The following is a 27,787-nucleotide window of genomic DNA, read 5'->3' on the forward strand; positions in this document are numbered from 1 at the left end:
ATGAAAAACAAACATGCATACTGTATGTATATTTTTTTTATTTACAATGTGCGACTCACGCAACACAAATGGATTTAACCAGTATACCATTACTTGTGAATTTTGAATTAGTCAGTATACCATTACATGTGAATTTTCTCAATGGGAGAACTACGAACATCCGCCTATCGACATTTTTAACTTCATGCGCAAGGTATCTCTTTGACACGGAAGTTTTTCAGCAAATTGTTCTTACTGTTTCGTGTAATTTCAAACATAATCAGATGCGTCAGCTGTAAAATACTCCACTGGTGATGTAACTGAAAAAGAACAATTTCTCTGTTTTTAAAAGAGTGCTCTCTCTCTCTCTCTCTCTCTCTCTCTCTCTCTCTCTCTCTCTCTCTCTCTCTCTCTCTCTCTCTCTCTATCCGGAAAGATTGGCACAACATCCGTCGGTTTATCATCCCCTCTCTCGACAAGGCTCCAAATTTTAATTAAAGTCAGAAGGTGACAAGACACACACTGGCAGATAGGTAGTTTGGAATAGATGGATAAAATACACAGTTAGGGAATGTGACAGATCACAGGGATGGAAGGGGCTTTCGTGTAGTTTGGTATGTTGGCCCGTTGAGAGAGAGAGAGAGAGAGAGAGAGAGAGAGAGAGAGAGAGAGAGAGAGAGAGAGAGAGAATGTGTGTGTGATACGTTTATAAGTCAGGTATAAGCGGAGATTTCTTATGCCAACTGTACTTTTAAGTAATTTATAGAGCTGAGCATTTACCAGTAAATATTGAAATGGAGTGAAATAAACGGCTGTCGTATGGCATGGTATCCTGGATACATTTAAAGGCAAGAAGGTCATTACATCATTGTCGTCGAATTATTCTTATGCTTACTCTCTGGACATTGACCTCGAATAACTTCGGCAAATCGGAAGTTCGAGCTTCGAAATTGGAAGCTGTTAGAAACATGACGTACGAAGCATCATCACTGTTTTTGCACCACCTTCAGAATTAAAAAAAAAAAAAAAAGACCCTCTCACGCCAAAAACACACAACACTCAGGTCCAGTATAACCACTAAATAAAGTAGTTTTTTTTTCGTAATATACCTTGAAGTGAGTTCCATTGTACCTGAGTGAGGAGACTTGTTTGTCCAGTACAAGTATTTTGAGTTTATTGCTTTTATTCTGAAAATGGAAAAACTCAAGCTCTGTTGAAACCTATGGTGAGTTTTCATCCAATTATTTCTTCGAAGTATGAGTTTGGAGTGATTACAATTTCTTCAGCATTTCTAAAATATTTTCATTATTCGCATTCTTCATATTTCGGACCTTGATTTCTGGGGTACCGATCCCGTCAAGGGTAACGGGAATATCCAGTTAAATTTCGTTATTACGTCGTACTCATAATGTGTACTGTACGTGATGTTGCTTTGCATTTTCTTGTTTAATTTCTGTGATTGTGAATCTGTGTTTCACACGGGAAAATAATGGACACACATTGCGTTTTATGTTGCTGTTGCGTTTTATGTTGTTATCATTGTTATTATTATTATTATTATTACTATTATTATTAATATATTATTTCAGTTCTGTCATTAGTATTTGTGGTGGAAGCAGCCGTAGTGACGGTTGGTGTTTTCGTTGAGTAAATTTTATGTATGAAAGGTAAAAAGAACTTCGGTTATCTTCGTTTTGTGTGTTTTATGTGAAATTAATAATACATATTTCTCCTTAATAAGTCAGTCTTGTATGTTGTGTATTTTATGTCTTGTGAAGACACCGATTTCGAAAAGAGAAATATTGTCTAACTGTGTGCCCATCCTATAGACAGCTTAGGTTTTAACTGACTATAAAAGCTGTTTATGCTGTCACGTGTGCCCATATATGTTATTTCTTTACGTAATTATGTCAACCCATTTTTATGTAAGGAGTTCCGTTTTTGTTCCTTTGTTTTGCAGAATTCTTAACTCTTCCGACATTGATATGCTGCCCTTTTTTTTTTACACTGAAACTTACATTGTGAATATAGAATTTTATGTGAATTTTAGACACACTGAAACCAGCAATTCCATGTTGCAACTCCCTCTCACCCTTTGCACTATTCATGTTATTAGCATTTTTTCTCACTCTGTTCTAATTTTATACCTTTCCTCTGGTGTTGGATATAATAATGACTTTCTCCCTGAGAGGAAGTGAATCCTTTTACACAAAAGGGGGTTTGATGTTGATGTTGATGATGCTTATGATGATGATGATGATGATGATGATGCTGAGGTGTGCTTTTTTGTATCGCTCACCAGGCCTGGCGCCATACGCTGGCTTGTACTCGCTGTTGACTGTGTCAGCGGCCGCCGCCACCCACGTTACAACTACCACATCCGCCGTCAGCGCCACCGCCGCCGCTGCCCCCAGGAGCCCTGCTCCACCGCCCATGTCTCCATTAGGAGTACCCATCACCACGCCCATGGCAGGAGTCGTGGCCACTCACGCCGTCCTTGCTCAGCTTCACGCCCTTTGTGTCCAGCAGAAAGGTCCGTTCAAACTGAAATGAATCCAAAAAAATAATTAACTAACCTCACTCATATGATCTGGCGTTTGGATGTGACCCCCCCCCTCCCCTCCCTGCCATCCCCTGTTCCTTATTGAGAAAGCACACCTTTATCCTTTTTTTTTTAATTCCTAATACGTCATTCCATCAGATGACATAACACTCGAATAACGTTTTGTGACATCCTCGAGCATCTTGCTTCCTGGTAGTCACTGTGTATTGTATTGGCAAATTGAAGTCGCCCATTTTCTCTTGCTTGGGTGACATCACCCTGACTTCACTTTCGCACGAGCATAGGAAGAATTAGTGGCTATTTTAGTGCAAAATTTGGGAGGCAAGATGCTGAGAGAAGATGTTAGACGACATGTTCGCGTAACACCCTTTGCGTTTCCTAAGCTTTGTGAGCTTAGTTTTCACTGCTTTTCCGTCCCACTCACTTTCCTGTGGTTGATTATTTAGACTACTTACTTACTTAACTGTGTGAAGCGATAATTGTTTGGTTAATCTACACTATACTGGTGCAGAAATAAAATTTCGAATCATGCGCAATCTCTGTTTATGTATATACAAATCAAATGGATATATATATATATATATATATATATATATATATATATATATATATATATATATATATATATATATAAATCTGAATTCAGGTACGCCGTAAACAATAGATAACCATATTCACTGTTAAATGCAGAACTTGCAATCTTCATGAATGTGTAGCTACTACTGTCCCCAAAAAAAATATTTATTACAGTCCATATAAATTATAGTCAGTTCTAAGGTGGAAGCTATAGGTTTTAATGTTTTTGATATTTTGATATCTGGTCCGTACTTTTTCTTCTCGAACACGAAAATTCTGCAATGTTATGACTCCTGATGAACGTTTCAAGGTTATTTGAAAATTTTGAGGAATGCATAAGTATTAAATGGTAATAAACATCACACACCACCGTACAGTACTCTTTTGGAGGAATATCTATAAGAACAGCACAGTAACTTATGTAACGCTATACCATTTTCTTAAATAGAATCTTTGTTCCCTTTAAGAAGAAAGCGGTTAAAAAATTTGATTTTGTGGTAAATAATTATGAGACCCTTAAACATATCATTCTTGAAAGTGTACAAAAGCCGAAAATAACTTCCAATTTTTCTTGGGAGCTGTTGATATTTTATAGCCGGGAAACATATGATTAATGTCTATGTATGCATGTTTGTGATGTGATGTCTTCTTATTCATTCGAACCAATACTTGTGCGTGTGTGTATATATATGTGTGTGTGTGTGTATGTGTGTATATATATATATATATATATATATATATATATATATATATATATATATATATATATATACTGTATCAAAAGATGATGACTTGTGTTTCTTTGTGTTATAGTGGATAAGAGTGTATGGAGTCCCTTTTTAATGAAGATGCTACAGTGTTCAGTGTGTGTGTATATATATATATTATATATATTATATATATATATATATATATATATATATATATATATATATATATATATATATATATATATATATATATATATATATAGGTAGATAGATAAATAGATAGTTAATCACATCATGTCATTGGGCATTAGTTGCCACATTCTTTTCTTATATTCTTGAGTGTTCATTCTGCAGTGTGATAATCATTTTTAGTAGATATATATATATATATATATATATATATATATATATATATATATATATATATAATTTTTAAATGATGACTGTCAATTACTTTATCTCATGAAGACTTCTGCTGTCCCCAGATGGTGCTTTGGCAGGTGCTCTGCCTCCCATTTTGCCAGCAGGACAAATGACAGTGACACCAACTATGTTGGAAAGTATCTCACGGCCATCACTTTCTGTACTAAACAACAATGATAATACAATCAACAACAACAACAGTAGTTGCCCCAAGTCTACTTTCAGTGTTGTTACTACTGTTCCTGCAAGCAGATGCGTTACTGTAGGAAGCAGGGACGATCTGAGAATGTCTTCTGTTTCAAACGTTAGCAAAGGACCCATAGTGACATCGAAAGCAGCTCCCAGGCTTAATCATAAGAAGCCAGCATCACTTGTAACAGTTTCAGCTAAAGTCAGTGGCCGTGTCACTGGTCCAGAACAAGCCAGTGCTGTCATGTTAAAATCTAGTTTAAATTGTGCCAAAGAAGAAAAAGACAAATTGATAAGTGTTCCAAACACTAAGAAAACTGTTGAACAGCCACTTGTCTGCAAAATGACATCAAGAACTCTAGGCCCTCAGCTTCCGTCGTGTCCAGTGAGTGGCACCAGTGGAGGAGGAGATTCAGCAGCGCCTCCTTTAGCTCTTAGGGGCAGTTTGTCCTCCATGGCAACTTACCGTGATTCTGAAACCTCTTACGCTGTTAATAATGTACCTGTTGATGAAAAAGACATAGGGAAAGTTATTCAGAATCACAAAATGTACACTTCACAGGTGCCTCAAGGGAAGACTCACTTTAAGTCATCAGCTGCAGATCTCTACAGAACCAGTGAACCTAAGTCAGCTGTTGCCTCCGAATCTTTAGTCTGTAATGGGACAAATAACATAGCTGAAGTGACCCCAGCTATGTCAATACCTTCAAGTTCGACAGGTTTAGGATGTAGTGATTCGTTTGCAATGGTGAAACCCAAGGTTGTTGGTGTAAGCACGATAGTTTCACCAGCTCATCAATATCAGTCAGTTTGTGATTTAAGTATTAGGTCTGAAAACAAAGAGTTAACAGACTCTGCCAAGATGCACTCAGTCGAGCCAGTAAGCTTAAGTACCAAGACCAAAAATCAATTTAACAGGGGTGATGAAGAATTCAAGAATGCTGCAGGTAATTTTTAGTAATATTTTTGCTTCGTATTAAGAAAAGATACTTTTTGCGATATGCCGCTTACATTGTCAGTAATCTTATTTTTTATGAATTTGTGTTATATATAGAAGACCAGTAATTGAAATAATATAGGGTATTTAGTAATATTGTAGTACTAGTAATATATATGTGAGCTAGTGTTAGTATCTTGTATTATGATGTTTTTGAAATGAAATGAAATTCACCACAGGTGATGCAAGCGAAATCTGTATGGGAGACCAGCAGCATACCCAGCGCTATCTCCAAGATCTCGAAAACCACAATACCAAGATCATTGCCAACTGCAATGCTGGGGAAGGCAATGGTAGTCATTTGGCATATGTGATTGGGGATCAGTGCTCAAGGACAACACCAGGCCTCCATGAGCCTTTTGTACAAGGAAGGAAAGTAAAACCTCGTCCCCATCACTTACCAGCAACATCCACATCAGCATCACCTGTACCTGTACTGTCTCCAGCAAACACCCCAGTTTCTGTAGGCGATGTGAGTCCTGCTTGTCCTCCCATTGTAGCATTAACTCAGTTGACTGTGCCACGCGTTGCACCTCCTGCCACTGCAGCAGCAGCGGCGGGTGGTGCAGGAGCAAATGGGGATTCATCTAATCGAAACTCCCGAAAGCCTTCTCGCCCAGAAGAAAGACCCACTGTCACAGCTACCGGTAAGAAAGAAGACCAGTATACAGTATATGGTTTTATGCATTAATAGACCATGTAATTAAAAATCAGTAAAGTAAGCGTTAACAGAAGCTCGCTCTCTCTCTCTCTCTCTCTCTCTCTCTCTCTCTCTCTCTCTCTCTCTCTCTCTCTCTCTCTCTCTCTCTCTCTCTCTCTCCTCCCACATACCTTATTGAATGCTGTCATGTTTCTGTATGTAGTTTTCAGATATTATTCTGTTAGGCAATGTCTTTTGTGAAATTTATTTCAGACAGATTTAATAACATTTACGTATTAGCATGCAAGCCCATATACTTTATTTTCTCATTAAAATATTTCACTTAATGAAAAGGTGGAGGTAATATCCCTGTTGGTATAGCTGTTGCACGGCAGCGCCAGGAACCAAGACCACCAGAAGAGCCTTTAGGACAACTCCCAAATGGGGCAGCAACGTCACAAGTAAATACAATACCTGCCCACTGGCCGTTGCCCCCTACACCATGCACTCCAGGAATTCCATCAACACCTTTTTGGCTCTCTCAGAGCCAGTTTGCCGGTAATTGAAAATTATGTCCTGAATTTTCTTGTATACAGAAGTAGTGAGCACTTAGCTTTCGGGTGTACTTTTGTGCAGCAGAGTATTAATTTGAATATGAGTTGCAGTTGGATATTGCATGATATTTATTAGAAGTAAAAAGTTGTAGTATTAGTAGTAGCAAGTATCACACTGATAGAAGTGTTTTGTTTATTTTGAGGATTTTTATTCTTGCCTTTGATCCGTTTTTATTTAAGGATTTTTTAAGATATTATTTGACCATTTTTTCTTAGATACTGCCTAAGACTTCTTGAGTTTTGTCGATATAGTAGTGCCATTCCAGAACTTAACACAGAAATTACCCTTGACCAAACCTTTCCACCTCTTCTTAGCGTATTTTAGACTTCAAAATTCTTTTAGTATTTTTCAAGGAGAACAGTGTAAGGTTCTTTGTTGGAAAGACCTTTAGATTTCGATAAGTAATCGAATATATACCGTTTTCCTTTTAGCTTCACATATACTCAAGGCAACACCATTTCTGCATCTTAGAAGTTAAGGACATCTAGAAATCCAGTAGAATTATCATGTGTAAAAGAACTTTTAGGAGTAAATTATTATATTTATTTCACTCTAATAACAAAGAAAATGTACTAGGACTTAAAAAGAAATATGATTCATGACTGGGATTTATGTCTATAAGGATAAATGTTTCTGAAAGGATAAAAAATCATCTTTATTTCATGTAAATGCAGTGTACTCATTCATTTTATATACACCTATATGATATAATATATGTGATAAACTGGAACATGTAAATTTCATATTGCGGATTGCAGTCTTGATCCATATTAAGTCTTATCGTAGCAAAGCCAAATATGTTATGTTCCAGTACAGTTTACCAAACTTAGGTACAGTTGTAGGTTGCCATGTTTTTTTTGGCTGTTAATACACAACCATTGGGTAAGCATATGTAGCCAAAAGCCAAATTCTTATTCACCTGCTAGAAAATTAAGGTGAATCAAACACATTTTTAAACTTATTCCATTGGAGTTCTTTGGTAACATTAAAGTTTTCAAATGAAAGTATTTTAATTGCAAATGAAAGTTCTTTAATTGCATTTCTGTTCAAGATATCAAGAATACACTGTAATAAAATTCTCAGCTATACTAATTTATGTTTATTTGTAATGAACTCCATTTTTGTGGTGTCTTTTTTTAAAGGCCAATTTATTCTGTATATGTTTGGTAGTTTGTCTGTTTTATTTGTATGTAGGCTTGCAGTTGTATCCACATTGCATGTTTCTGTTCACATTGTATACTGTGTTGTATGGCACCATGTTTAGTCATCCAAGTGTACTGTGTGGGATTGATTACCTTGAGAAAAGGAAGTAATATCAAGTTTTTTCATTAAAGGAAAAATCAAAATGGTAGGAGCATTGAAAGCAATGATGTCTGTTTAAATTATTTTTCCATTATGATATTCTATGCTGCCAAAAATTATTATAACAGCAAGTAAAAAATGTTTGGACTATTGGGACTTCCCTTGTGTCTTTTTCCTGTTAAATTGATGTGGAACAAATATTTCCCCTATTTACCTTGCAAGAGGAACTAATTAGGATACAGTCATTCTCATGTTTCACTGACTTAGGAGTAGAATGGGAATGGGTAGCTAACTTTGATTAATGGCTCCACAGGTGTAGGTGTGGATACCAGTGTAGGCGCTGGCATGGGTTTAGGCTACCAGTTTGTTCGGGACCATCTAAGTGGCCATTACTACGTACTGCCGCACCCGCACGCAATACCAGGTTTGTGTTGTAAATGTGACTGAGCACAGTCCCACTTGATGACACACCTGATATAATTTGATCATGCCTGTTGTACAATGCCATTATTCTAAGAGATGTGTCTGCAAGAGTTTTATAAATAACTCCACATTACAGTACTAAGCATGTAAAGTACAATACAGTTTGCACTGAATGTCTTGATTTGAAGTACTAATCTTATTATCTTTATTTTAGGAGTAATTTAGAATGGTTATTAACTTTGGAAGTTGTGGTGATGAACTGTAGTACAGTAAAGTATGTTAATAAAGTTAAGGGAGAATGAATATTTGCAAGCCATATTGTTGTACTATGTACTGTATTTTGGTGCATAATTGCAGTGGGAACCCATTTATCTTTGTGTGACTTGAAGTGCCATGGTTTAACAAATTTTTTTGTATACTGTACTCAATAAATTTTCACTCGTTACTTGCACTTAAGAAATAATTGATGACGTAGAAAAATTGTTTCTCTTGTGTGTCTTCTCCAAGTCAGAATATTTCAGTGTGACTCATCTATTTTCAGATCATGGTGGACATAGTTTGGTATGGGCAGGATATGGTGGTGTAGCTGCAGCTCCTCCCGTGGTTATGCCACAACAGATCCTTGCATTATCCGATTATCATCGCAACTTTCACCCTGCTCTAGTCCATGTCCCTCATCCCCATGCTCCCGTCCATAGTCCTACACCTGCCTCCATTAAGCGAGAGGATCCTCCAACTCCTGTGACACCAGAGGAAGATCCAAAGAGTCAGTCCATTAATGTGTCACTTTCAACTCAAGGACCTGCACCACCAGGAACAGAAATGAATCTATCATCTCCTATATCCGCAGGACTTCGTCATCTTCCACCACCATTCCTTTATCCACCCGCTTCTACCTTGCCATATTACTTGCCACAGTCACCTCATGGGCCTCCTCCGTTTTCTCTTCCACCTTATTCACTTCCACCTACTTCAACCATGGGCAGCTCAGGCCTTACATCATCTTTACCCAATTCTCTCACCACAACCCTCACAGATACTCTAACTCCTCAAGGTAATATTACCACTACTTATTCTGTGTTGCCAGCAGCTCCTGTCACTAGTGTTGCCAAAGGCAGTGGTTTAGAACACTGTGCATCAAAAGGATGTGAATCTCTGGTTGCCACAGCTTCACCTGCACCTCGATCAGATTCTAGTGAACCAATTAATGTCACATCTCATTCGGAGGAAGAACCTGATGTTGAGTCTCCAGTGTCTAAAGCTCAGCCCCCATTCACTTCTCTGAGTTTACCTATTCCATTTAAAATAAAACAGGAAATAAAAGAAGAGATCCCCTCTCCAGTTGGGTCAGGAAAAGACACTCCATGTTCTTTAGGCATTACTGACCCAAATGAAAATCATATCCCATCAAATCATATGGTAGCAATCAAGAAAGAGGCTTTTATTGGTTGTGAAGATGAACCTGGTAGTGATACGCAGTCACATAATGGAACAGTATTTGTAAGTCACATAAACCAGCCATGTCCTCAGTCTATAGCAGGTGGTTGCACCACATTTGTAAGTCCTAGATTCTCTGACGCAGATCTTCCACTTAACCCTGCTTCCCTTCCTCATTCTCTCCGTGCTTCAGTTGTATGCCAGGAATCCCAAACGATACCTGATTCAGAATCCCAAGCACTTGATTTTTCCATTGCTCAGAGAGCAACTTGTGAAGCTGCAGCACCACTCCATCTTGAAAATGAGCATGTTGTTAGTAATGAACCTCAAAGACTGGTCTCTTTAGGCCCCTGTGATAGGATTCCCAGTGAAACACATTCTTCTACAAACCTTGAATCTTCATCTACAGTCACAACCAGTTCCAAAGCTTTAATTGTTAATGATTCTTCTAATGGTAGCACTTTTTCTGATTCCAAACCATCAACTGTAGTCCATCCAGTACCACAACGTTTACCAAACGGGGATGAGGTAGAGTGTGGATTATCAGATGAGAGTTCCTGTGTAATGAGAAGTCAAGATGAAGCTGTACCTTTAACAGAGGGTGATTCTCAGAGGGTTCACCAATCGTCTTACCTTGATTTGAGTGGTTTAGAGTTATTGTCTCGAAGTGTTTTACAGCATGCAAATCGCTTGTCATCTATGTCACCAGAACATACATCTGTAGAGAGCTCCTCACTTTACAGAGAAACTGCTACAGCTGATTGTGCCTCACAGACTAAAGATTCCACTGAAGGATGTATTTCATATCCAAGCAAAAGACACTCCACTGAGGAACAGCCACCTTCACCAGAGAAGCTACCCACAGATACATGTAGCTCAGATGAAACCTCCCATGAATGTTGCATTCAGACAGAGCAAAGTGAAACAGAATCAGAAAATTGTGAAAGTGTACATGAGAAGTATGAGAACTGTATGTATAAAGACAAAGAATGCTTAGAAAATTCTTCTTCAGTGAGCATGGGTGAGAGGAAGGACACGAGAGACAGAATGCCAGAGCTCGTCCAAGCTTGTCTCAGTGAACTCCCATGTAGTCCCACTTCATCCAGATCTCCTTCACATGACAGAGATTCTGCTGATGCTGCTCCTGCATCCTCAGCAGAATTTGAAGAATCTCCTGCTGCTACATCTTTGCCCGATCGAATAAGTGGCCTTCATGGCCTTAGCCTTTTGTGTGCCTTAGCAGAGCAACGCATCATGGAAGAGGAACATGTGGCATGCCCTGCACTTTCTTCTCTGGCTGATGTAGCAGCTACTTCTCCAAGTGTTCCCACACATCAACCAATACGTTCTCCTTCTCCCCAACCAGGGCCCAGTTTCATACCTAGACCAGTATGCGCTAGACCATTTGGTAGTATAAACAATAATGCTGTTTTTGGTACCACAACATTTGGTACTATTCCCAGTTCTTTTACAAATTCGTATACAACCCCTGTAAAATCTACAGATGTAAACAGAAATTATAAGAGTCCAGAATCTGAACGTGAGGCAAAAGCATTTATTGCAAATAAGGCATCTCAGTATCAGAAAGATGCTATTGAAAGTTTTAAAAGTCCATCTGGTTTTCCTGTAGATTCCATGGATGAAACTGAACTTGATATGCGCATGCAGTTAGCTGAACTCCAACGAAAGTACCGAGAGACACAACGTGAATTATCTCGTCTTCCACCCAAAAAACTTGCATCAAGCCCTACTAAAAGAGGCCCTGGTCGGCCTCCAAAAAGGAAAATTATCAATAATGACGTATTGGGCAAGAAGAAAGTTGGCAGACCTCCTTCCAAGAGAAAATCACCTCAAAAAGAATTATCACCACCAGTTCTGGAACGTGTCACAGACTTGGAGATCAAAGATATATCAAAAGACAATGATGATGACAAAGAAGAGAATCGAAGCACTAGTAGATCTATTCTGAAACCACCTGTTCTCACTGCAACCTTTACAAACCAGAAAGTTTCAGATGAAAATAGCACGTCTTCACCCAAGACTATTGAAACACAAGTTTCCACTGAAAAAGAAGAGTCCAGTGATGATGACGCTGTCAAGTTTAAAACTAGACGTTGGTCTGTATCCTCTGAAGATACTGCTCCACCTTCTCTTGGATCGCCATTTAAATTACCTGTATCTACACCTGAAACTAGACAGGAAGAAAGTGAAGAAGAGCCAAGTAAAGACATCCCCACAGATAATACCACCCAAGACTTGAAAGTGTTAAATATAGAAACCTCAGTGGAATCTTCTCCTTCAGACTTGGAGCAACAGTCCACATCATCTTCAGCTTCTAAGAAACGGAAGCCAGGACGCCCTAAGAAACATTCACCCACAAAGGAGGATGCAACAGAGACTATAGTAGCCAAGAAACCAAAAACTTTGAATTTCCTCCTTCATCGACCATTACTTTCAAATAAATCAAAGATGCGACCAAAGTTGAAAGCTGAAGTGAAGGTTGGTTAACTAACAGTATTAGTAAAGTATATAAAACTGAATTTGAACCAGTAATTTTAAAAGTAAATGTAAGTGATTTTGGTGCCAGATTTCTATAAGCCTGTGTACAGTATTAAAGAAAATCTGTAAATTGATTTATAAGTAACTTGAGGGAAGATCTTGTGATTATAGTATGTTTACAGATGAATTAAGTGTCTTTTATATTGTTGGCTTAAAGAACAGCATTCATGTATTGCAACTGCATTTGCTAAATGATGTGTGTTGCTGCTGGCAGATACGTGAAGAGGAGGAGGAGGACAATGCTCCACGACCACACTATACGATTTCGTCTAATGCCGACCCATCATCCCAGAACTTATCAGAGGAAGAAGAAGATCATAAACCAGTAAGTGATGACAGACATTTACAAATCTTTGCTGTGACCAGTTCAGTGATTATATGTTTGGATATTTTAGTATAATAATAAAACACTTTATTTGTAATTTTAGTATTGCTGGCAGTGATATTTGCTGATGAAAATTGCATATAGTTGACCAGTAAAGACATTAGGAACTAAGTGATTTAGTAGTTGACCTAATTATTCATTATATTTGATAAGTTGGGATGGGTTCTGTCGTAAAAGATGCAAGATAATTGCTCTTCTGTTTTATGTACATCCATACATATAATCATGTAAACTCCCAATTTAGCGAGTGAACTAATTTATCCATGTCTCATTAATGAAAATTTCCCAAAATTAGGCAGTTTTAAAAGTGAATACACCCTTCTGCTAAAATATAGATGTAGGAAAAATATGTATATGATAATTTATGGGAAAAACTTCAGTAGATACAGTAAAACAATAGATGATTGTTTATGGTATGATGTCTATCCAGGTGAAAGTAAATTATTAACCACTGTCCTATACTGTATAGTATGGTAATATGAATGTGATGAGGAGGAGTTCAAAGTAGAAATAACCCTAGTTATAATAATGACATTGATAAATAGTAATCACCTCAACCATTATGGAATCAGCGTAGAATACATGTACGTATAGGCAACTGTACTGTGGATTGACATCTATACACAATGGGGAGCAGACACAGATGCATGTAGCAATCATCACATACTGTATGTTTCAACCGAAATGCATAATTTATGGTTAATTCTGTTGCAGTGCAAAGTCTTTGAATATTAGGATACTCTAAAAAAAATAATATGATGGCAAAGAGGAATTTCAGTTGTATTCTTACAGACAATGAATGATGATGATGATGATGATGATGATGATGATGATGGGGGTGGGGAGGGGGAATAATAACTTAGCTCTCCTGTAGCATTAGGGCATTTGTTAAAATTGTAGCAGGTTTCATAAGTACAAACCTTTAATGCACAAAAACATCAGAGAAATCTTGAGAGGATCAACAAGCTGTATCAAGTACGTCTGTAACTTCCAGTAAGTTCCTTCGTTTTGGAGAGTGCACTTTCTCCCCTGCAGATTCATATGATACAAGAACTTTTTCTCCTACACAGGAAGTATCCTAGGACCTTGCACAAACAATTTCTCCTTACACACTTTTGCATACATGCAAGTAAGCCATTCCCAACATGGCTTGATTCATTCTAAGCATGTTTGGAAGGACATTGAATTCATAAATTTGGTCTCTTAATCTAGTGTCTGAATTTGAGAATTTAAATGACGGTGCCATAAAATGAATAAGCCTTATTGATGTTGTTACAGTTACTGTAGTGGCATGGTGCGTCATGCTGTTTTTGAAGTTCTGACAATTTTTTAATATCATTCCATGAGAACAACATGGATGCTGAAAAAGAAAATCCTGATGCAAAATACTAGTTAAAATTTTCTTGGATTTTGTTTGGCAGTTATATGATATATCAGACAGTTTAAACAGTAACATTTCATGTAATATTGTCCCTTTTACTATTCAGTATTTCTTATCTAGTTGACCAAAAAATTGGAAATTGCTCAGGTATTAATTGTGCATGAAAATAATTTTGCTTGTTATATTTCAATTTTATTTGTAATTTTTCACAGAATGTTCGTCTGGCTTCTGTTGATATCGTGCGAGGTGCACGAAAACGAGGATGTCCTCGAGGACGTGCATCACTTACTAGAAGAGCCATGCTCAGAGACAAAGAAAAACGAAAGTCAGCTGCTGAAAAACAGTCCCACATGGAAGCTCTTTATAGGTAATATGATTTGATAAGCTGAATTCTTTTTCTTTGTGGTGGGGAGTGGGAATATATATAATAGAGGACAAACCTGTTGAGTATTGTAAAATTGGACCAAAAAATTTTGTATACCAGTCAATATTCCTGTTAAGAAATATTTGGAGTCAAACCTTTGTAGGCACTGAAAGATGTCCTCATATTTTATTTCTTATGACCTGTTTTAGAAAAATAACCAGACCACTGAGCTGATTAACAGCTCTCCTAGGGCTGGCCCGAAGGATTAGATTTGTTTTACGTGGCTAAGAACCAACTGGTTACCTAGCAACGGGACCTAGAGCTTATTGTGGAATCCGAACCACACTATGACAAGAAATGAATTTCAATCACCAGAAATAAATTCCTCCAGTTCTTCACTGGCCGGTCGGAGAGTCAAATGCTGGGCCAACAGCGTGCTAACAGAGAGCTCTACCCACCCCTCCAATGAAGAACTAGTGTTTACTATAAAATGATGGGGAGTTAATAGATGTAGATAATTGCTTGACTAATTTTGTATTCAGGATATAGAAATCGCATGTAATTCAGGAAAGAAAGAAATGGAGTTTACAATACTGATTCCAAAATCACTTTGCGTACAATACTGATTTCACAATCATTTTGCCTTTTCTGTGGTATAAAAGCCTTAGGAATGACAAGGTTTTTCATAGTCTTGGAAAACAGCTTGTTCCATGGTCAAGCAGGTGATTTTATTTGCCTGTAGTATGTGTTTGCATAATATTTTCCCATAAGGTAGTAATTATTTTAGATTGGGTACATATGACTTGTTAACTGAAAAAACATAAATGTTAAAAGTAATACAGGTGCTTTCCCATTGAGAGAAAATGGAAATGAATAGTGAGGGAGGGATAACCAATAAAAGAAAAACCAAAAATATTATGAAGATACATTACACAAGGTCCAATTCAGCAAAAAAGGAATTATTATTCCAGACCATGTATACAAGGAAAGTATATTATTCTATTTAATAGTACCACCAAATCCACAAAGAAGGAGAACTGCTGTTGAAATACTAAAACTTTGTGTTACTCTGCCTCTTACTCTCCCCTTCTTGCAGGAACATTCCTGCATTTGTTCTAGCATTAAAATCAGTTGCTAAATTCAAAATAATCTCTCTCTCTCTCTCTCTCTCTCTCTCTCTCTCTCTCTCTCTCTCTCTCTCTCTCTCTCTCTCTCTCTCTCTCTCTCTCTCTCTCTCTCTCTCTCTCTCTCTCTCAGTGTTCGTACACTTTTCCTTTTTAAAAATCTAGTTTGAAGATTTACAGTTTATCATACAAAATAAGGCAAACAAAGACGTATGTAGACATGCTAAGTTGGTATGTGAGTCACTTTTGGCTTAGTCATGAGATTTATATTTGTGTAAACAATTGTAGATTTTGTCCAGGAGGCTCGGTAAATAATTAATGAGACAACGAAGTGATCATATATGAAACATTAAGTAAATTAATCTTTTTTTTTTTATTAAATGTACATACATTTTGTCTTTAGAATTTGTTTCAATTGAAACCTTACCTCAACTTAATAAAGTTAAAATGATTTAGAGGAACAAAATAAATCTTAACCATAACAATAATGATGAAAATATTTGTCTCAGTTTTGTATAATGCATGAAACTAGGCAAACTTAATATACAGTAATTTACTTTACATTGATGCTATTTGCTTTAGAGGCACATCTGTTCCATCAATTACTTAACAGTAATATGTTGCCTACATGTAGTAACATATTACTTTGCCTGTTAGGCAAGAAATACATAAAAATAATTTAAAAGATGACTCAAATAGTTGCCAGAGAGAGTAGTATGTATTTTACTCTGAGCAGGAACATTTTGAATGGATTTTCTGATTAGTTTAGGCTGACTGTACACTGGTTTTCTGTTCAGAAGCTTGCCATGATTGTTCACAGAACTGAAATGTAAGTGTTAAAAAATAAACCTGTCTATCATTATAGATCACTGAAGAGGCATTCTACAGTGGCTGCTGCAGAGCATGATGAATCAGAAGATGAGAAAGATAAAGAAGAAAAAGAAACACAAGAACCCATTGTTAGAAATTTAAGTGGAGTACCAGATTCCTCTGGCAGTGACCATGAGGCTAGTCACAAACCTGCAGAAGGATCACCCATCTCTTCATCTGGTGGTTCATTGAGCACTGTCACAACAACTGTTACAACAACTATGATGACTGCATCAACTGTTACCATGACAACCACTACGTCATCAGTTGAAGCCCCAAGGCCCACAATGCAGACACCAGGTTTGTGCTTGTATTCCAAAAATTAATATGGTCTCACTGTGTTATTTACGTTTTTTTTCTTAAAACTTTTTTAGTTCAGTTGAAAGCTAAAAATTAATATACACTACAGTATATACCTTTAAGATGCATCTTATAAAAATACCTGGGTATACTGTACTAGCTTTACTGGCAGCAATCTTTCAGAATTTTATGCTAAGTGGGTGAGTTCTGATCATGCATTGCATTGCTCTGCCATAAATAGAGAATGAGGAGTGTAAAGAAATAGAGTCAATACTCCTGTTCTTATTCATTATTTGCTGAAAATATACAGTATCTCTGATTTCCATTCTCCATTGAAAATGCTTTTTTCAGAGCCCAGTGTATGTGTGATTGAAATGGGAGACCTTGTTGATAAGGCAAGAGTGCTGGTGCTACAGGATGGCCTGCTTTATGCAGGTCATGTAGTGCCAATCACACCTCCTGATGTCTATGGAGTAGTGATTGATGGGGAAAGAGGATCTCGACCACACATATATTGCCGGGAGGAGTTGCTCCAACAGTCTGTAAGTACTATGAAGTAACTTCATTAATGCAAAATACAGTAACTGAAATTTATGTAAATGCGTGTCTTAGTGAGGAATGCATGAAAGGAGCAGGAGTATAGCATTATTACTGTATATTGTCAGCCATACAGAGTACATTTAAACAACATCGGAAAGAGTAAAATCATAAAAAATGTGAAGCATGCAGACCTGGACTTAATACCCAGGAGTGAAGTAAACACATTTGGGAACATTCAGATTTTCCTGCTGTATGCAGTGGTAACAATTTTGACATTGTCTTATTTATCAGTTATAGAATACACTAAAGTAAAAGTATGGACCGTAACATACTGTTAATAAACAATGGGTATACTCTCAAGGTTGCCATGGAAATATCTAGTTTTTTAGATTTATATAAGAAAATGAAAAGTAGTAAATTATCAGAAGTTTATCTTATATAGAGATACAATACATTTTTTCATTTTGAGTGCTCTCACCCAATTTGGTAAGAGAAATCCTAAGTAAAACAAAAAAAAACAGGCAAACCAGTAGACAAAGGGACTCTGGGTGGTCTTACCTGCAATATACACTTGCATCGTTTAAATCAGGTAATGGCTTGTTCACAGAATTTTGAGAATAAACTCATTTGTGAAATGGGTTTACATCCAAAACTAACTGCATATTTGTCATTAATGCCTCAGATGATTATTTTTGTATTTGCTGTTTAATATTATAAATCTTGAAAATTCATAGAATAGCTTCCAGTAAAGGCACATTAAAAATATGAAAAATGTATCATTATGTATATGAATTTATAAACCAAAGTTTGTACATATTAGACATGCCTTAAATGTTTTTTAATTAAATTTGCAGTATTAAAATGGTTACTATACTATTTTCAATCTTTCTTAGCATTGTAGGCATTTCCTCCTATGCTGCCAAATGTACTGGTTGGAAGTGACTGTGCGTATTCCTCCTTTTGTGTGTATTCCTCCTTAATCCTTAGCCTCAGAGGCAATTTTAATCTTCGTTTGGGCCTGCTTACCAATACATCCATTGTAAATATATGTATTTGGAATGTAAGTTCTATTACTGGTACAACATCAGTAGAAAGGGTGCACAAGAATATTGCAACATGTAACAAGACATTTTGATTATTTTGCAATTATTGAATGTGAATTCTTTAAGAGAACTGGCAGTGCAGCTCAGATTCTGTGCCACATTAAAAAAAAAAAAGCATTGTTTACATTGTTACCCAGTGTGGAAGATTATTTAGGGTCTTGATAAGATAAAAAGAAAATTTAGCACTGATTATTTTAGCATGTTTAGTTTGCAGCGCATTTGAACACTAAACAAAACACCAACTTTGGAAATACTAATCAGGTAATTTTTGAAGTACTTAATTTTCAAGATCTAGCTTTCATTGGACTTTAGGTCACTGTTGACAGCAAAGTTCTATAGTAAATGTGTAGCTGTCAAGGAGTGAGGATTGGTTGTTTATTTCACTAAAAACTGATATATTTTGTTTCAGTGGAAAGAAGTGAAACCAGGTTCATCGAGATTTTTGGTTGAAGGTACTCGTGTTTGTGCTTTTTGGTCACAGCAGTATCGAGCCCTTTATCCAGGTATGATCTTTGTCCTTGGTGTTAAAATAGATTCATTATTTTAAGATATTTTTCTAATACCAAATTGTTTAATACATTAACATGATGTCGTTTCCTCATGTTTTGAATATTAATAAAGATCTTTTGATACCCTTGACTATGCTGTGCAAGTACACAAACCATTGATTTAGCTTAATGCTTCGGTTCATAGTAAATGACTGTATATACATTCCTAGAAAAAATTAACATTGGTAAGGGATTTTCTCCTCAAATTGCCCCTCATTGAAGTTACTAGTTACTTTTTGGTACATGCTGTATGTTAAGGTTGAATTTAGCATGCAAAGTAAATCATGCAAATTTCACCCCTTTTGCGGTATCCCATTTGTTATTTGCCCTTGTTTGCTAATTAAATACAGTACATCTGAAACATTTTCTGGTAAAAGATACAAATACTGTAAGCATTATTTAACATTTGGTTAAATCAAATGTTTGTCGGAATTCAGAATATCAAAGTAAAATAAACCATGCAGTTAATCTTGCAGTGTTCCACTTGGAATATGAAATCTCAAAGATTTTGTTATTGATAGTGAGGGGCATTGCATTTGCCAGTGTAAGAGCTGCGTAAGTGAATTTAGTGATATGGTTAAAGTACAAGCTCTGGACTGAAGATTGTTGTTGTTAATTATTGAAAAGAGCATTGCTAATACATACTACTGTACTGTTGTATTGCTATTCTGGATCACACTCAACCACTTAGGGTTCCTGCTGACCAAATGCACAGTTTACAAATGTACTTTGTACTTTCAGAGCTTTTAAGCACTGCTGAGCTTTTTAAGGGAATCATACGAATTCATAAGACAGTCTTCATAATTAGAAAAAACATTAAAATCTGTAGCTAAGCTGGAAATTGCATCATTCAGGCTTTTCAGGAACTTACATGCACTATGCAAAGGGTGGTATTTGGTAGGATTATCTTTTGTAAAGATTTTATAGTGAAAGCACAGAGAAACATATGGTGACTTGTCAGTCTTTTTTTGAATTTCCAGTTCAGAAACTGTGGGGAGAGGTAAGTGGGGTGTTTTCATTTTGAAGTCCACTGTGTTTATCTTAAGGATGAGGATCTGCATGCCAGTTGTTCCATGCTTTCACTCTCAATTAATGTTTCATAAAAGGATCACCAAACATGATTATTTTCACAAAGGTCTTTGTGCAAGAACTTATAGTTTGGCTGTCTCAAATTTTATATGTAATGTTTTAAAACTGGTAATGCAGTTTGTTGAATGTCCTGGTTGATTTTTCATGTTATTGTTTATGAGAGTTGACTCCCAGGTAATGGTATACATTTGTTTTAGAACCAGTACTGTAATTTTGGATGGGCAAGTGGTTATCAGTTTTAGAAGGTTTGGGTTTTGACTTATGTTTGGGGTATGAATGCCCAAAATGTTTTATGTTGAATTAAAAAAAAGGAAAAAACTTACTTTATTGAGAATGAATTATTTCTATTCCCTTCAGTTTTTAACTTACTTGTATCCAGAGTGTATTTTCCATTCCTTTCAATTTTTATAAACATTTGGTACGCATACAGAATAAAAAATCAGAGCTTACAGCAAGAAAAAAAAGTGGTTTCTGCAAGTGGAGAAGATCTTGCACATATTTTAACTACAGTTTTGCTTATTGTGACTTATGATTCAGTACTCAGTTTGTCCACCCAAAGCGGGAGTCAAAGATCGAGTGTACAGTATTTTGAAGTAATTAATTATAACCACTGGTTGTTTACCAGTTCCTGTAGCTGTCAGGTATGTTATAAAATTTGCAACAATACCATATATATAATGTTAACTGTCCATGTACGGTATTGATCATGTGGTAAATCACAAGCTTGGAGCAAGATATTTGAGTTATTCCAGAAATGGAGCTCAAGCAAAAGGTTTTTGTGAAAGTAAAGATTTATTTCAATGAAAAAGAAATACTTGAATTTTTATTTGGGTCTTTACTAATACTTTCAAGTGTTGTCACATTAAATCCATAAATTTAAAAATGTTTTTTAAAAGTAAATTTAGTATTTGATGAAATTCACACGTAAGAAATTCTACATGTAGAAATATCTATTGGATGTATATCTTGAAAATTGATGTTAGAGGAGAAAGTTTCTGTCATTGAACTGGAGACAATTGGAAATTTTTTTCCAGTTCACAGACATACTGTTGAAGAGATTATCACCTTTAAGAATTTTGATGTAATATCTCCCATAAAATTCGTAGTGTGTATACCCGCACAAAAAAATTTACTAACTATGAGGCTTATTTTGTAAAGAATATATATATATATATTTTTATAATTTCTGCCCTTTAGGATGTATTGCTGCATCATCCTCTCCAGCTCATGAAGCTAATCATAACTTTGTTAATGTGGAATTTGATGATGGTGATTCTGGAAAGATTCATGTGGATGACATAAGACTTCTGCCAGCAGATTTTCCTGTCATAGGTAAGGTTATTTCAGTTTTCTGCTTTGTACAGTTACATAAATGACATTTTTCATGCTCTCATATCCAGAAAGAATAATAGGGGAGCCAGTATCTGTAATACTGATTTTGAATCATATTACATGGAAAGAATGTTGTGCAGTGTATTTTTGAATAGTTATTTGTGTTCTTTTTAAGAGGTATGCTCTACTTTAAAATTTTGTTGTTGTTGATCATGGGTAACATTAAAATTGCTAAAAAGAATATGTAAGAATTTCAGACAATAACTTGACTTGGAGTGTGTACATAATGGTATTTCTTCATGACTTGTTTTTGTTAAGGATTTTTTTATGTTTATCACAGAACATTAGTATTTTGCCAGTTGAGTTGTGCATTTGATTTATGATGGTATTTTTGGTTTCTTTAGTGTAATATATTTTTCTAAGGCAGTGATTTTTATTTTATTTTTTTTTTTTTTTTACAAATAAGCAGAACATGATCCCAATCCACTGATGACCTTAAACAAGAGAAAGAGGAGACCAACTGGAGACAGCCATTCCTCAGATGTGAAGGAGGACATTCAGAAGACCAAGCAGAAGAAGGTTCGAACATATTCTGGAACCAGTGTTGATAGTGAAGGTAAATTGAATGACCAAGAAGATGAAAACCATGAAGTAGAAAAGGAAAATAAAAGTAGCACTGTTAACATAGAAAAGAATGTGAAAGAAAGTCAAGGAAAGGTACAAAATAAGAAGAATGACAAAAAGAAGCATAAAAAGCACAAGCATACTGATTCCTCACACCACCATCGCCACAAACATAAGAATAAGCATAAGCACAAGCACCACGAAGGGGACCGACCATTGCCCCATGTTGAACCAGGAGTCAATGAACTCACTATGAGGATTAAGTCACCTCCTCCACCACTGAGTGAGAGCCAGAGGCAGAGGCAGGCATCATTCCTTAAAGAATCAGACTCAGAAGATGAGACTTCGTCTAAAAGCCCATCTGATGAAGAATCAGAAGGAAATGACTCTGAATACACACCATCTAAAAAAGAAGTGGTAAGTGATATTTACTTTAGTGCAGTTCTGTTCTTCTAATTTTCAACTTTTTTACCGATATGATTTGACTTAAAAACTTCTGTTTAAGTGGGATAAGACTGTAGGCCAGGAAGTTATGCCCTAAAAGTATGTACAGGAAGTAGTGCCTTAAAATTATGTAGATGTCAGTGAGTAAAGTTTTTAACGGTTGTTGTGAAGTTACTCAAAAAAGTTTTCTGATTTAGGTTTTGTAATTGCAATTAGCTTAAACAGTAAAAGAAGGAGAGTGGTTTTTATAGTAGTAAACTTGAGGGTAATTTTAATGTTAGTAGGTTAATGTCTTTTACCATCCTAGAATTTTTTTTTTTTTTTTTTTTTTTTTTTCTCCATAATTTTCCCATGTGAGATGAAAAATTACGAGTTCTTTTGAAGACAAAGTGTTTCCCAAAAGTGGGTAATGCCATCAGTGCACTTAACATGGTGCACTATAGGCATTACTAAAGGTGGTTTGTAGTATCCCTTTGGTCCCTAGCTGCACCCAACTTTTAGCCTTGTACACTTCCTTTCTTCTGTTTTGCTGTCCAACCATTCTAACTCCCTTTTCTCAATTTCTTTAGCGCTGAGTGGCTGAAAATGCCCCAGTACAGTACTTGGCTTTAGAGCCAAATTTCCATAAGTTGAATCAAATCAAGATGATAAAAAGGTTAGATGAGAAAGTAAGCTGGTTGAAAATCCAAGGTTTCTGTGATTTCGGGCTGTGGCAGAAAATTATGAAATAGTAATTGTAATAGGTATCAGACGAAGTGACTACAGGAGCTAAGAATATTTACTAGTAAGAGTGAAAAGAATAAGAGGACTGAATAGAGAGCCCTACTTTAACTGAAAACTTCAATTAACATGGGATTTTAACATGTAGATTTTAACATGTATGAAAGTGCTTGACAAAAATATGCAAAGAAAGGAAATTCAGAATTACCGTATTTTGTGTAATTTAATTTTATCACTTTTGCCATAATTTTACTTCCCATTGTTTATAATAATTTTAGAATAAAAAGGCATTGTTTATAATAAAAGACACCTATACTTGCTATTGTATTCATAAAGTTAATTATCATAAATTTTCAGATGGTAATAGGTATTTACTTAATTCCAGTTGTTACTCAAACAAGTGTACTGTATGTCATTTGTTGATGGCACACACACATTCATCATTATCAGAAATTTTATGGCAGGTTTTGCCTATCTGAGGTTATAATTATTTTCTTGGCTTTCTACTGCTTTATAACTTTACTGCTCATCTCATCATGTCATTCCATGTTCTAATCAGCTTGATATTTTTTGCATATTGGTCTGTTTTCACATTCTGGACACCACATCTGTCTGCAGCTTATTATCAAGGAATACAAATCAATCCACTCACAGATAATTTTACCCTATGTGGGTGGCCTCACAAATTTGTCAAACATGATTGTTGTATTTCAGAACTTTTAGAGAGGGCTACATTAATGCTGCTTCCACATTTATTGGAGCTTGAAATTATGTTCTGAAGCTTGCTTAGGATTTTTTATGAACTCCAAACATGTTTTAAAGGTTTCAACCTTAATTATGGTGTTCTTTCCATTTCCATTGTCGAGAGCTAACAAGCTTCATAGTTCACCTAAGGTTGCTCTTTAATGAAGCATGCCAAGAATTAAACAAGTTAAATATACCAAATTCTTTTATAAAAACACAGAGCCTAGGAAAACAGGATAATTGGATGGCCTTTTGCTCTTCCCGCAGTGAACGAAGCTGGGTAATTGGGTACTGTATTTGGCAATCACCCTACTAGACCTTATGAGGTCAGTCTTTCTCTACCTGATGAGATTGGGGTAATGGATATGTGGGATGCCCTAGATTGTTCATGTCTGTCAAGGCACTGGATTTGTAATTTCCAAGAAAATTACTTTGTTTTGTATTTGGGAAATTGTTACTAGAACTTATACAATTCAGTCCCAGTGTAAAATGAGGCTTTTGCTGTAGTTTATGTTTGTGGGGATAGGGTTTTATTTTTATGTTATGTAAAGGTAATTTGTGTATTTCTAAAGTTCATGGAGGCTATGATTGGAACTTTTATATATCCTTTGCCTCGTCTAATCTTAGGAACATGATCCATTGATACTACTTTCTGATAGGTCATGCAGTACTGTAGTTGGTCGACATGGTTTACAAACAACTCATTTCCAATTTTCTCCATTTTCATATTCAGTTGCTTTAGCATTTTCAGTTTTCTCTATTTTCATATTCAGTTGCTTTGGCTGACACAAGATAGTCTGAAATTTTGTTTCATGAGACTGTTTTCTGTAAATATTAATAGATAATTTAACTTGATCACTGAGCTAATTTGTTTAGCTGTCATATGAGTGACCAAAATAATTTGTCATTAAATTTTAGACTTTATTTATTAAAATAATTTGGTTAATTGGAAATGGATTTCTGACAAAATTGGGCATTGTCAGTTATCTGTTTGACATTCATACCTAAAGCAAAATCCAAGCAGTTGAGTGCTATTACTGTTACAAATTTTATATTTGTACTTAACCTTGGTTAGTGACTATTGTTATTGGTATAATAACTCTGTTTAGGTCTTTGGTATTTGGGCTCTTGCCATCGGTGGCATTTAGCCATGAAAACATTAACCATAGATCTTTATACTCACTATTTGCAGCTGGTTGTTTTCTTGTACAATCTTCCCTTTGTGTTTGCTTTACATCTTGCATATTACTGTCATATTACTGTACTGTATATACATTTATACTTCAAGGATGTTGAAGACATTGTAATATTTGCAGGTGAAAGGTCCAGGACGCAAAAAGAAAAGACACCCATCTGGGAAGTCAAAGATTGCTCCATTCCTGCCTGAGAGACAACTGTGGAGATGGTCTGGCAAAGGCTTCAAAAGACCTGGAGCTAAAGGAAAGGGAAAGAAAGAATTTTTCAAGGCCATTGTTCGAGGAAAAGAGAAGATATGTGTAAGTAACAGTAATGATTTTGAAGCAAGGAAATTGTCTGGTCTTCTGTTTTGCCAACAGAAGAAACAAACCAATATATCAGAGTGATCACATGGAGTTCATTATAACTTTCCAAATTATGATTGTATATGTGCTACTGTGTAAATAAATTAAATTACAGTTATTCCTCAGAAATTAGAGTTCCAGTTTTGTGGATTTAATCATTTTCAGGTTTTCATCAGTAATTGTATTTCATATTTTTTAAGACTGTTTTTAGTTATTTGTGGATTTGCATAACAAAGAAATGCCAAGAAAACTAACTGGCAAAGTAGGCCATAGATATAATTATTTACACCGGTTTTTTTATACATATGAAAATAGTTTAACTTTCCAAATTTGATTTTCAGTTTTAGATGGCATAGGAAAGCACTCCAACTTTTATCTTGCTGGCCTTCAAGAATGTTAAATTTCTAAATATGTACTTTCTTGTAATTTTGAAAATTCATTACAGAAATATAAAAGCACCATTATTATAATCTTAAGTGAAGGGTTCCCCAATTGTTTATTTTAATACATTAAGCTAGTATCGTTTTTTGAAAACCTGTATGTATAAATTGTCACTTTCATTAGCAAAACACAGTTATACCAAAAGTACCTATGTTGTCAATAGTTAAGTTTATATTCAGCTAGGTAAAAAATATAAAAAATAATCTTTTTGATCAAAATGTAATTTTACCTTGGAAAATAGCTAAGTCAACCTTATTATTTTACAACAGGTTGAAGATTGTGCTGTGTTTTTATCTGCTGGTCAGCCAGACCGTCCATACATTGGAAAAATAGAGCACATGTGGGAATCATGGGGTGGAAACATGGTTGTGAAGGTCAAATGGTTTTATCATCCTCAAGAGACAAAAGGACTCGGTCGTAGGCTAACTGAACCAAAGGTGAGTAATGCTGTTGTTGATAGTTGAACATTATTTTTTTACAGTGTCAACTAACATAAACAATGCAACCTTAGTCTTGCAATACTTCTCAAATGCAGATCCTTTAGGGAAATAGCAGTGAAATGATGTAGGGCAGGCATTGAACAAATAACTCAAAATTCAAAGACTTCTAAGCACTGTATTTAGTCCTAATTTCTTTCTCACTAAGTAGGAGTTTGTTTGCATCAGGATGAAGAAGACTGGGTAATTTTAACTTTCTGATGTGCAAGGCTTCTTAAAGTACAATATAAAACAAGTGTCATACACAAAAAAAAAGAAGACCGTCAAAGAAATACAAAATGTGACAGACCTAGACCAGATAGTGGGTTAGCTAAAGCTTTAAGAGATCTTGACCTTCTCAACCACATGCACCTACTACACACTGTCAACAGTTTACAATTCTAGCAAATGAAAAATAGAACTACAGTAAAGATGGGGGACAATATTGTAATGTGCAACATACAAAGATAAAAGTTGCAGGTAATAATATACAAAGTTCATCTTTTATATCACAGTTAGCCTTATCAAAAACATTGCTAGACAAATAACTGGGAAAAAGACAAACACAAATAAAACCTACCAGTTTATATTTACCAGCAAAAAAATTAAGCTCACTTCCAGCAATGTAACAGAAAATCTGTAAAAGCAATACACAATAACCTATAGGCCTCTACATCAATCCTCAACCAATAAACAAAACATAAGTAGCCTAGCCGACAAGTTCTGAAGGAGAGTAATTTACTGAGATTTTTGGAATTGGACAAAATTATACGAAAATATGAAGAATTTCTCTGCTAAAGATTCAAATACTGTAACAATCACTGGGAACTGACAGAGCTAGGAGAGGCTGTGTCCTTGGATTCTTGCTTCATCAGAATGGTCTTCAATTCTTGTATGATAGCTACTTTAGGATAGCTGTAGGAATCAAACAAAGCACTGTTGACCAAGGAGTAGAGTAGATAGCAGTGTTCACTTTGTAAGCCAATGTCAATACTCCTGGAGGTTGGCTTAGCAATGAAGGGTGCATCGTAATGTAGAGTTTACTCCATGCTGAATCTGAGTCTTGAATGAAGAAATGGAGGCAGATTGCTGGTTTTCAGGCAAAATCCAATAGTAAGCTGTATAAAACCAGGACTAGCTCCTGATCCTGACAGACTTCCTTGTCCACCTTGTTCTTGAATACAGTTTTCCTTGAGGAGAGCCAAGGAGTGAAACAATAAAATTTTAAAAAAGTCAGCATTACCATCCATTGATTGGTGAACAAACTAATTTCCTTCTGTGATTGCTTACCATGAAACTTGGCAAACTATTTTTTGAAAGTGAAACTTAAAATTAATGAAAAATCTCA

The 27,787-nt window shown here is 35.8% G+C and overlaps 1 protein-coding gene and 1 long non-coding RNA gene across 5 annotated transcripts in view; one reads left to right on the forward strand and one right to left on the reverse strand.

Annotated features, from left to right (window-relative positions):
- Positions 1-27,787, forward strand: part of wge (winged eye) — a 109,444-nt gene that overhangs the window by 76,516 nt on the left and 5,141 nt on the right. The window contains exons 3-17 of one of the 4 annotated variants that reach the window (XM_067130023.1): positions 2,282-2,512; positions 4,314-5,387; positions 5,617-6,084; positions 6,432-6,635; positions 8,308-8,418; positions 8,959-12,353; positions 12,628-12,738; positions 14,392-14,546; positions 16,533-16,837; positions 17,189-17,379; positions 18,890-18,983; positions 21,315-21,449; positions 21,919-22,490; positions 25,298-25,477; positions 26,233-26,400. In XM_067130023.1, coding sequence (XP_066986124.1) covers positions 2,282-2,512; positions 4,314-5,387; positions 5,617-6,084; positions 6,432-6,635; positions 8,308-8,418; positions 8,959-12,353; positions 12,628-12,738; positions 14,392-14,546; positions 16,533-16,837; positions 17,189-17,379; positions 18,890-18,983; positions 21,315-21,449; positions 21,919-22,490; positions 25,298-25,477; positions 26,233-26,400 — 7,394 coding nt within the window. The remainder of the gene's footprint in view (positions 1-2,281; positions 2,513-4,313; positions 5,388-5,616; positions 6,085-6,431; positions 6,636-8,307; positions 8,419-8,958; positions 12,354-12,627; positions 12,739-14,391; positions 14,547-16,532; positions 16,838-17,188; positions 17,380-18,889; positions 18,984-21,314; positions 21,450-21,918; positions 22,491-25,297; positions 25,478-26,232; positions 26,401-27,787) is intronic. The other 3 variants (XM_067130024.1, XM_067130025.1, XM_067130027.1) reach the window with 3 other exon arrangements.
- LOC136854029 (uncharacterized) overlaps positions 26,164-27,787 on the reverse strand; it is a 51,115-nt gene continuing 49,491 nt past the window's right edge. The window contains exon 3 of the long non-coding RNA XR_010857602.1: positions 26,164-27,629. This is a non-coding gene — a long non-coding RNA (uncharacterized lncRNA). The remainder of the gene's footprint in view (positions 27,630-27,787) is intronic.

This window comes from Macrobrachium rosenbergii, chromosome 28 (genome assembly GCF_040412425.1).
Source record: "Macrobrachium rosenbergii isolate ZJJX-2024 chromosome 28, ASM4041242v1, whole genome shotgun sequence".
In the NCBI taxonomy this organism is placed as follows: domain Eukaryota; kingdom Metazoa; phylum Arthropoda; class Malacostraca; order Decapoda; family Palaemonidae; genus Macrobrachium; species Macrobrachium rosenbergii.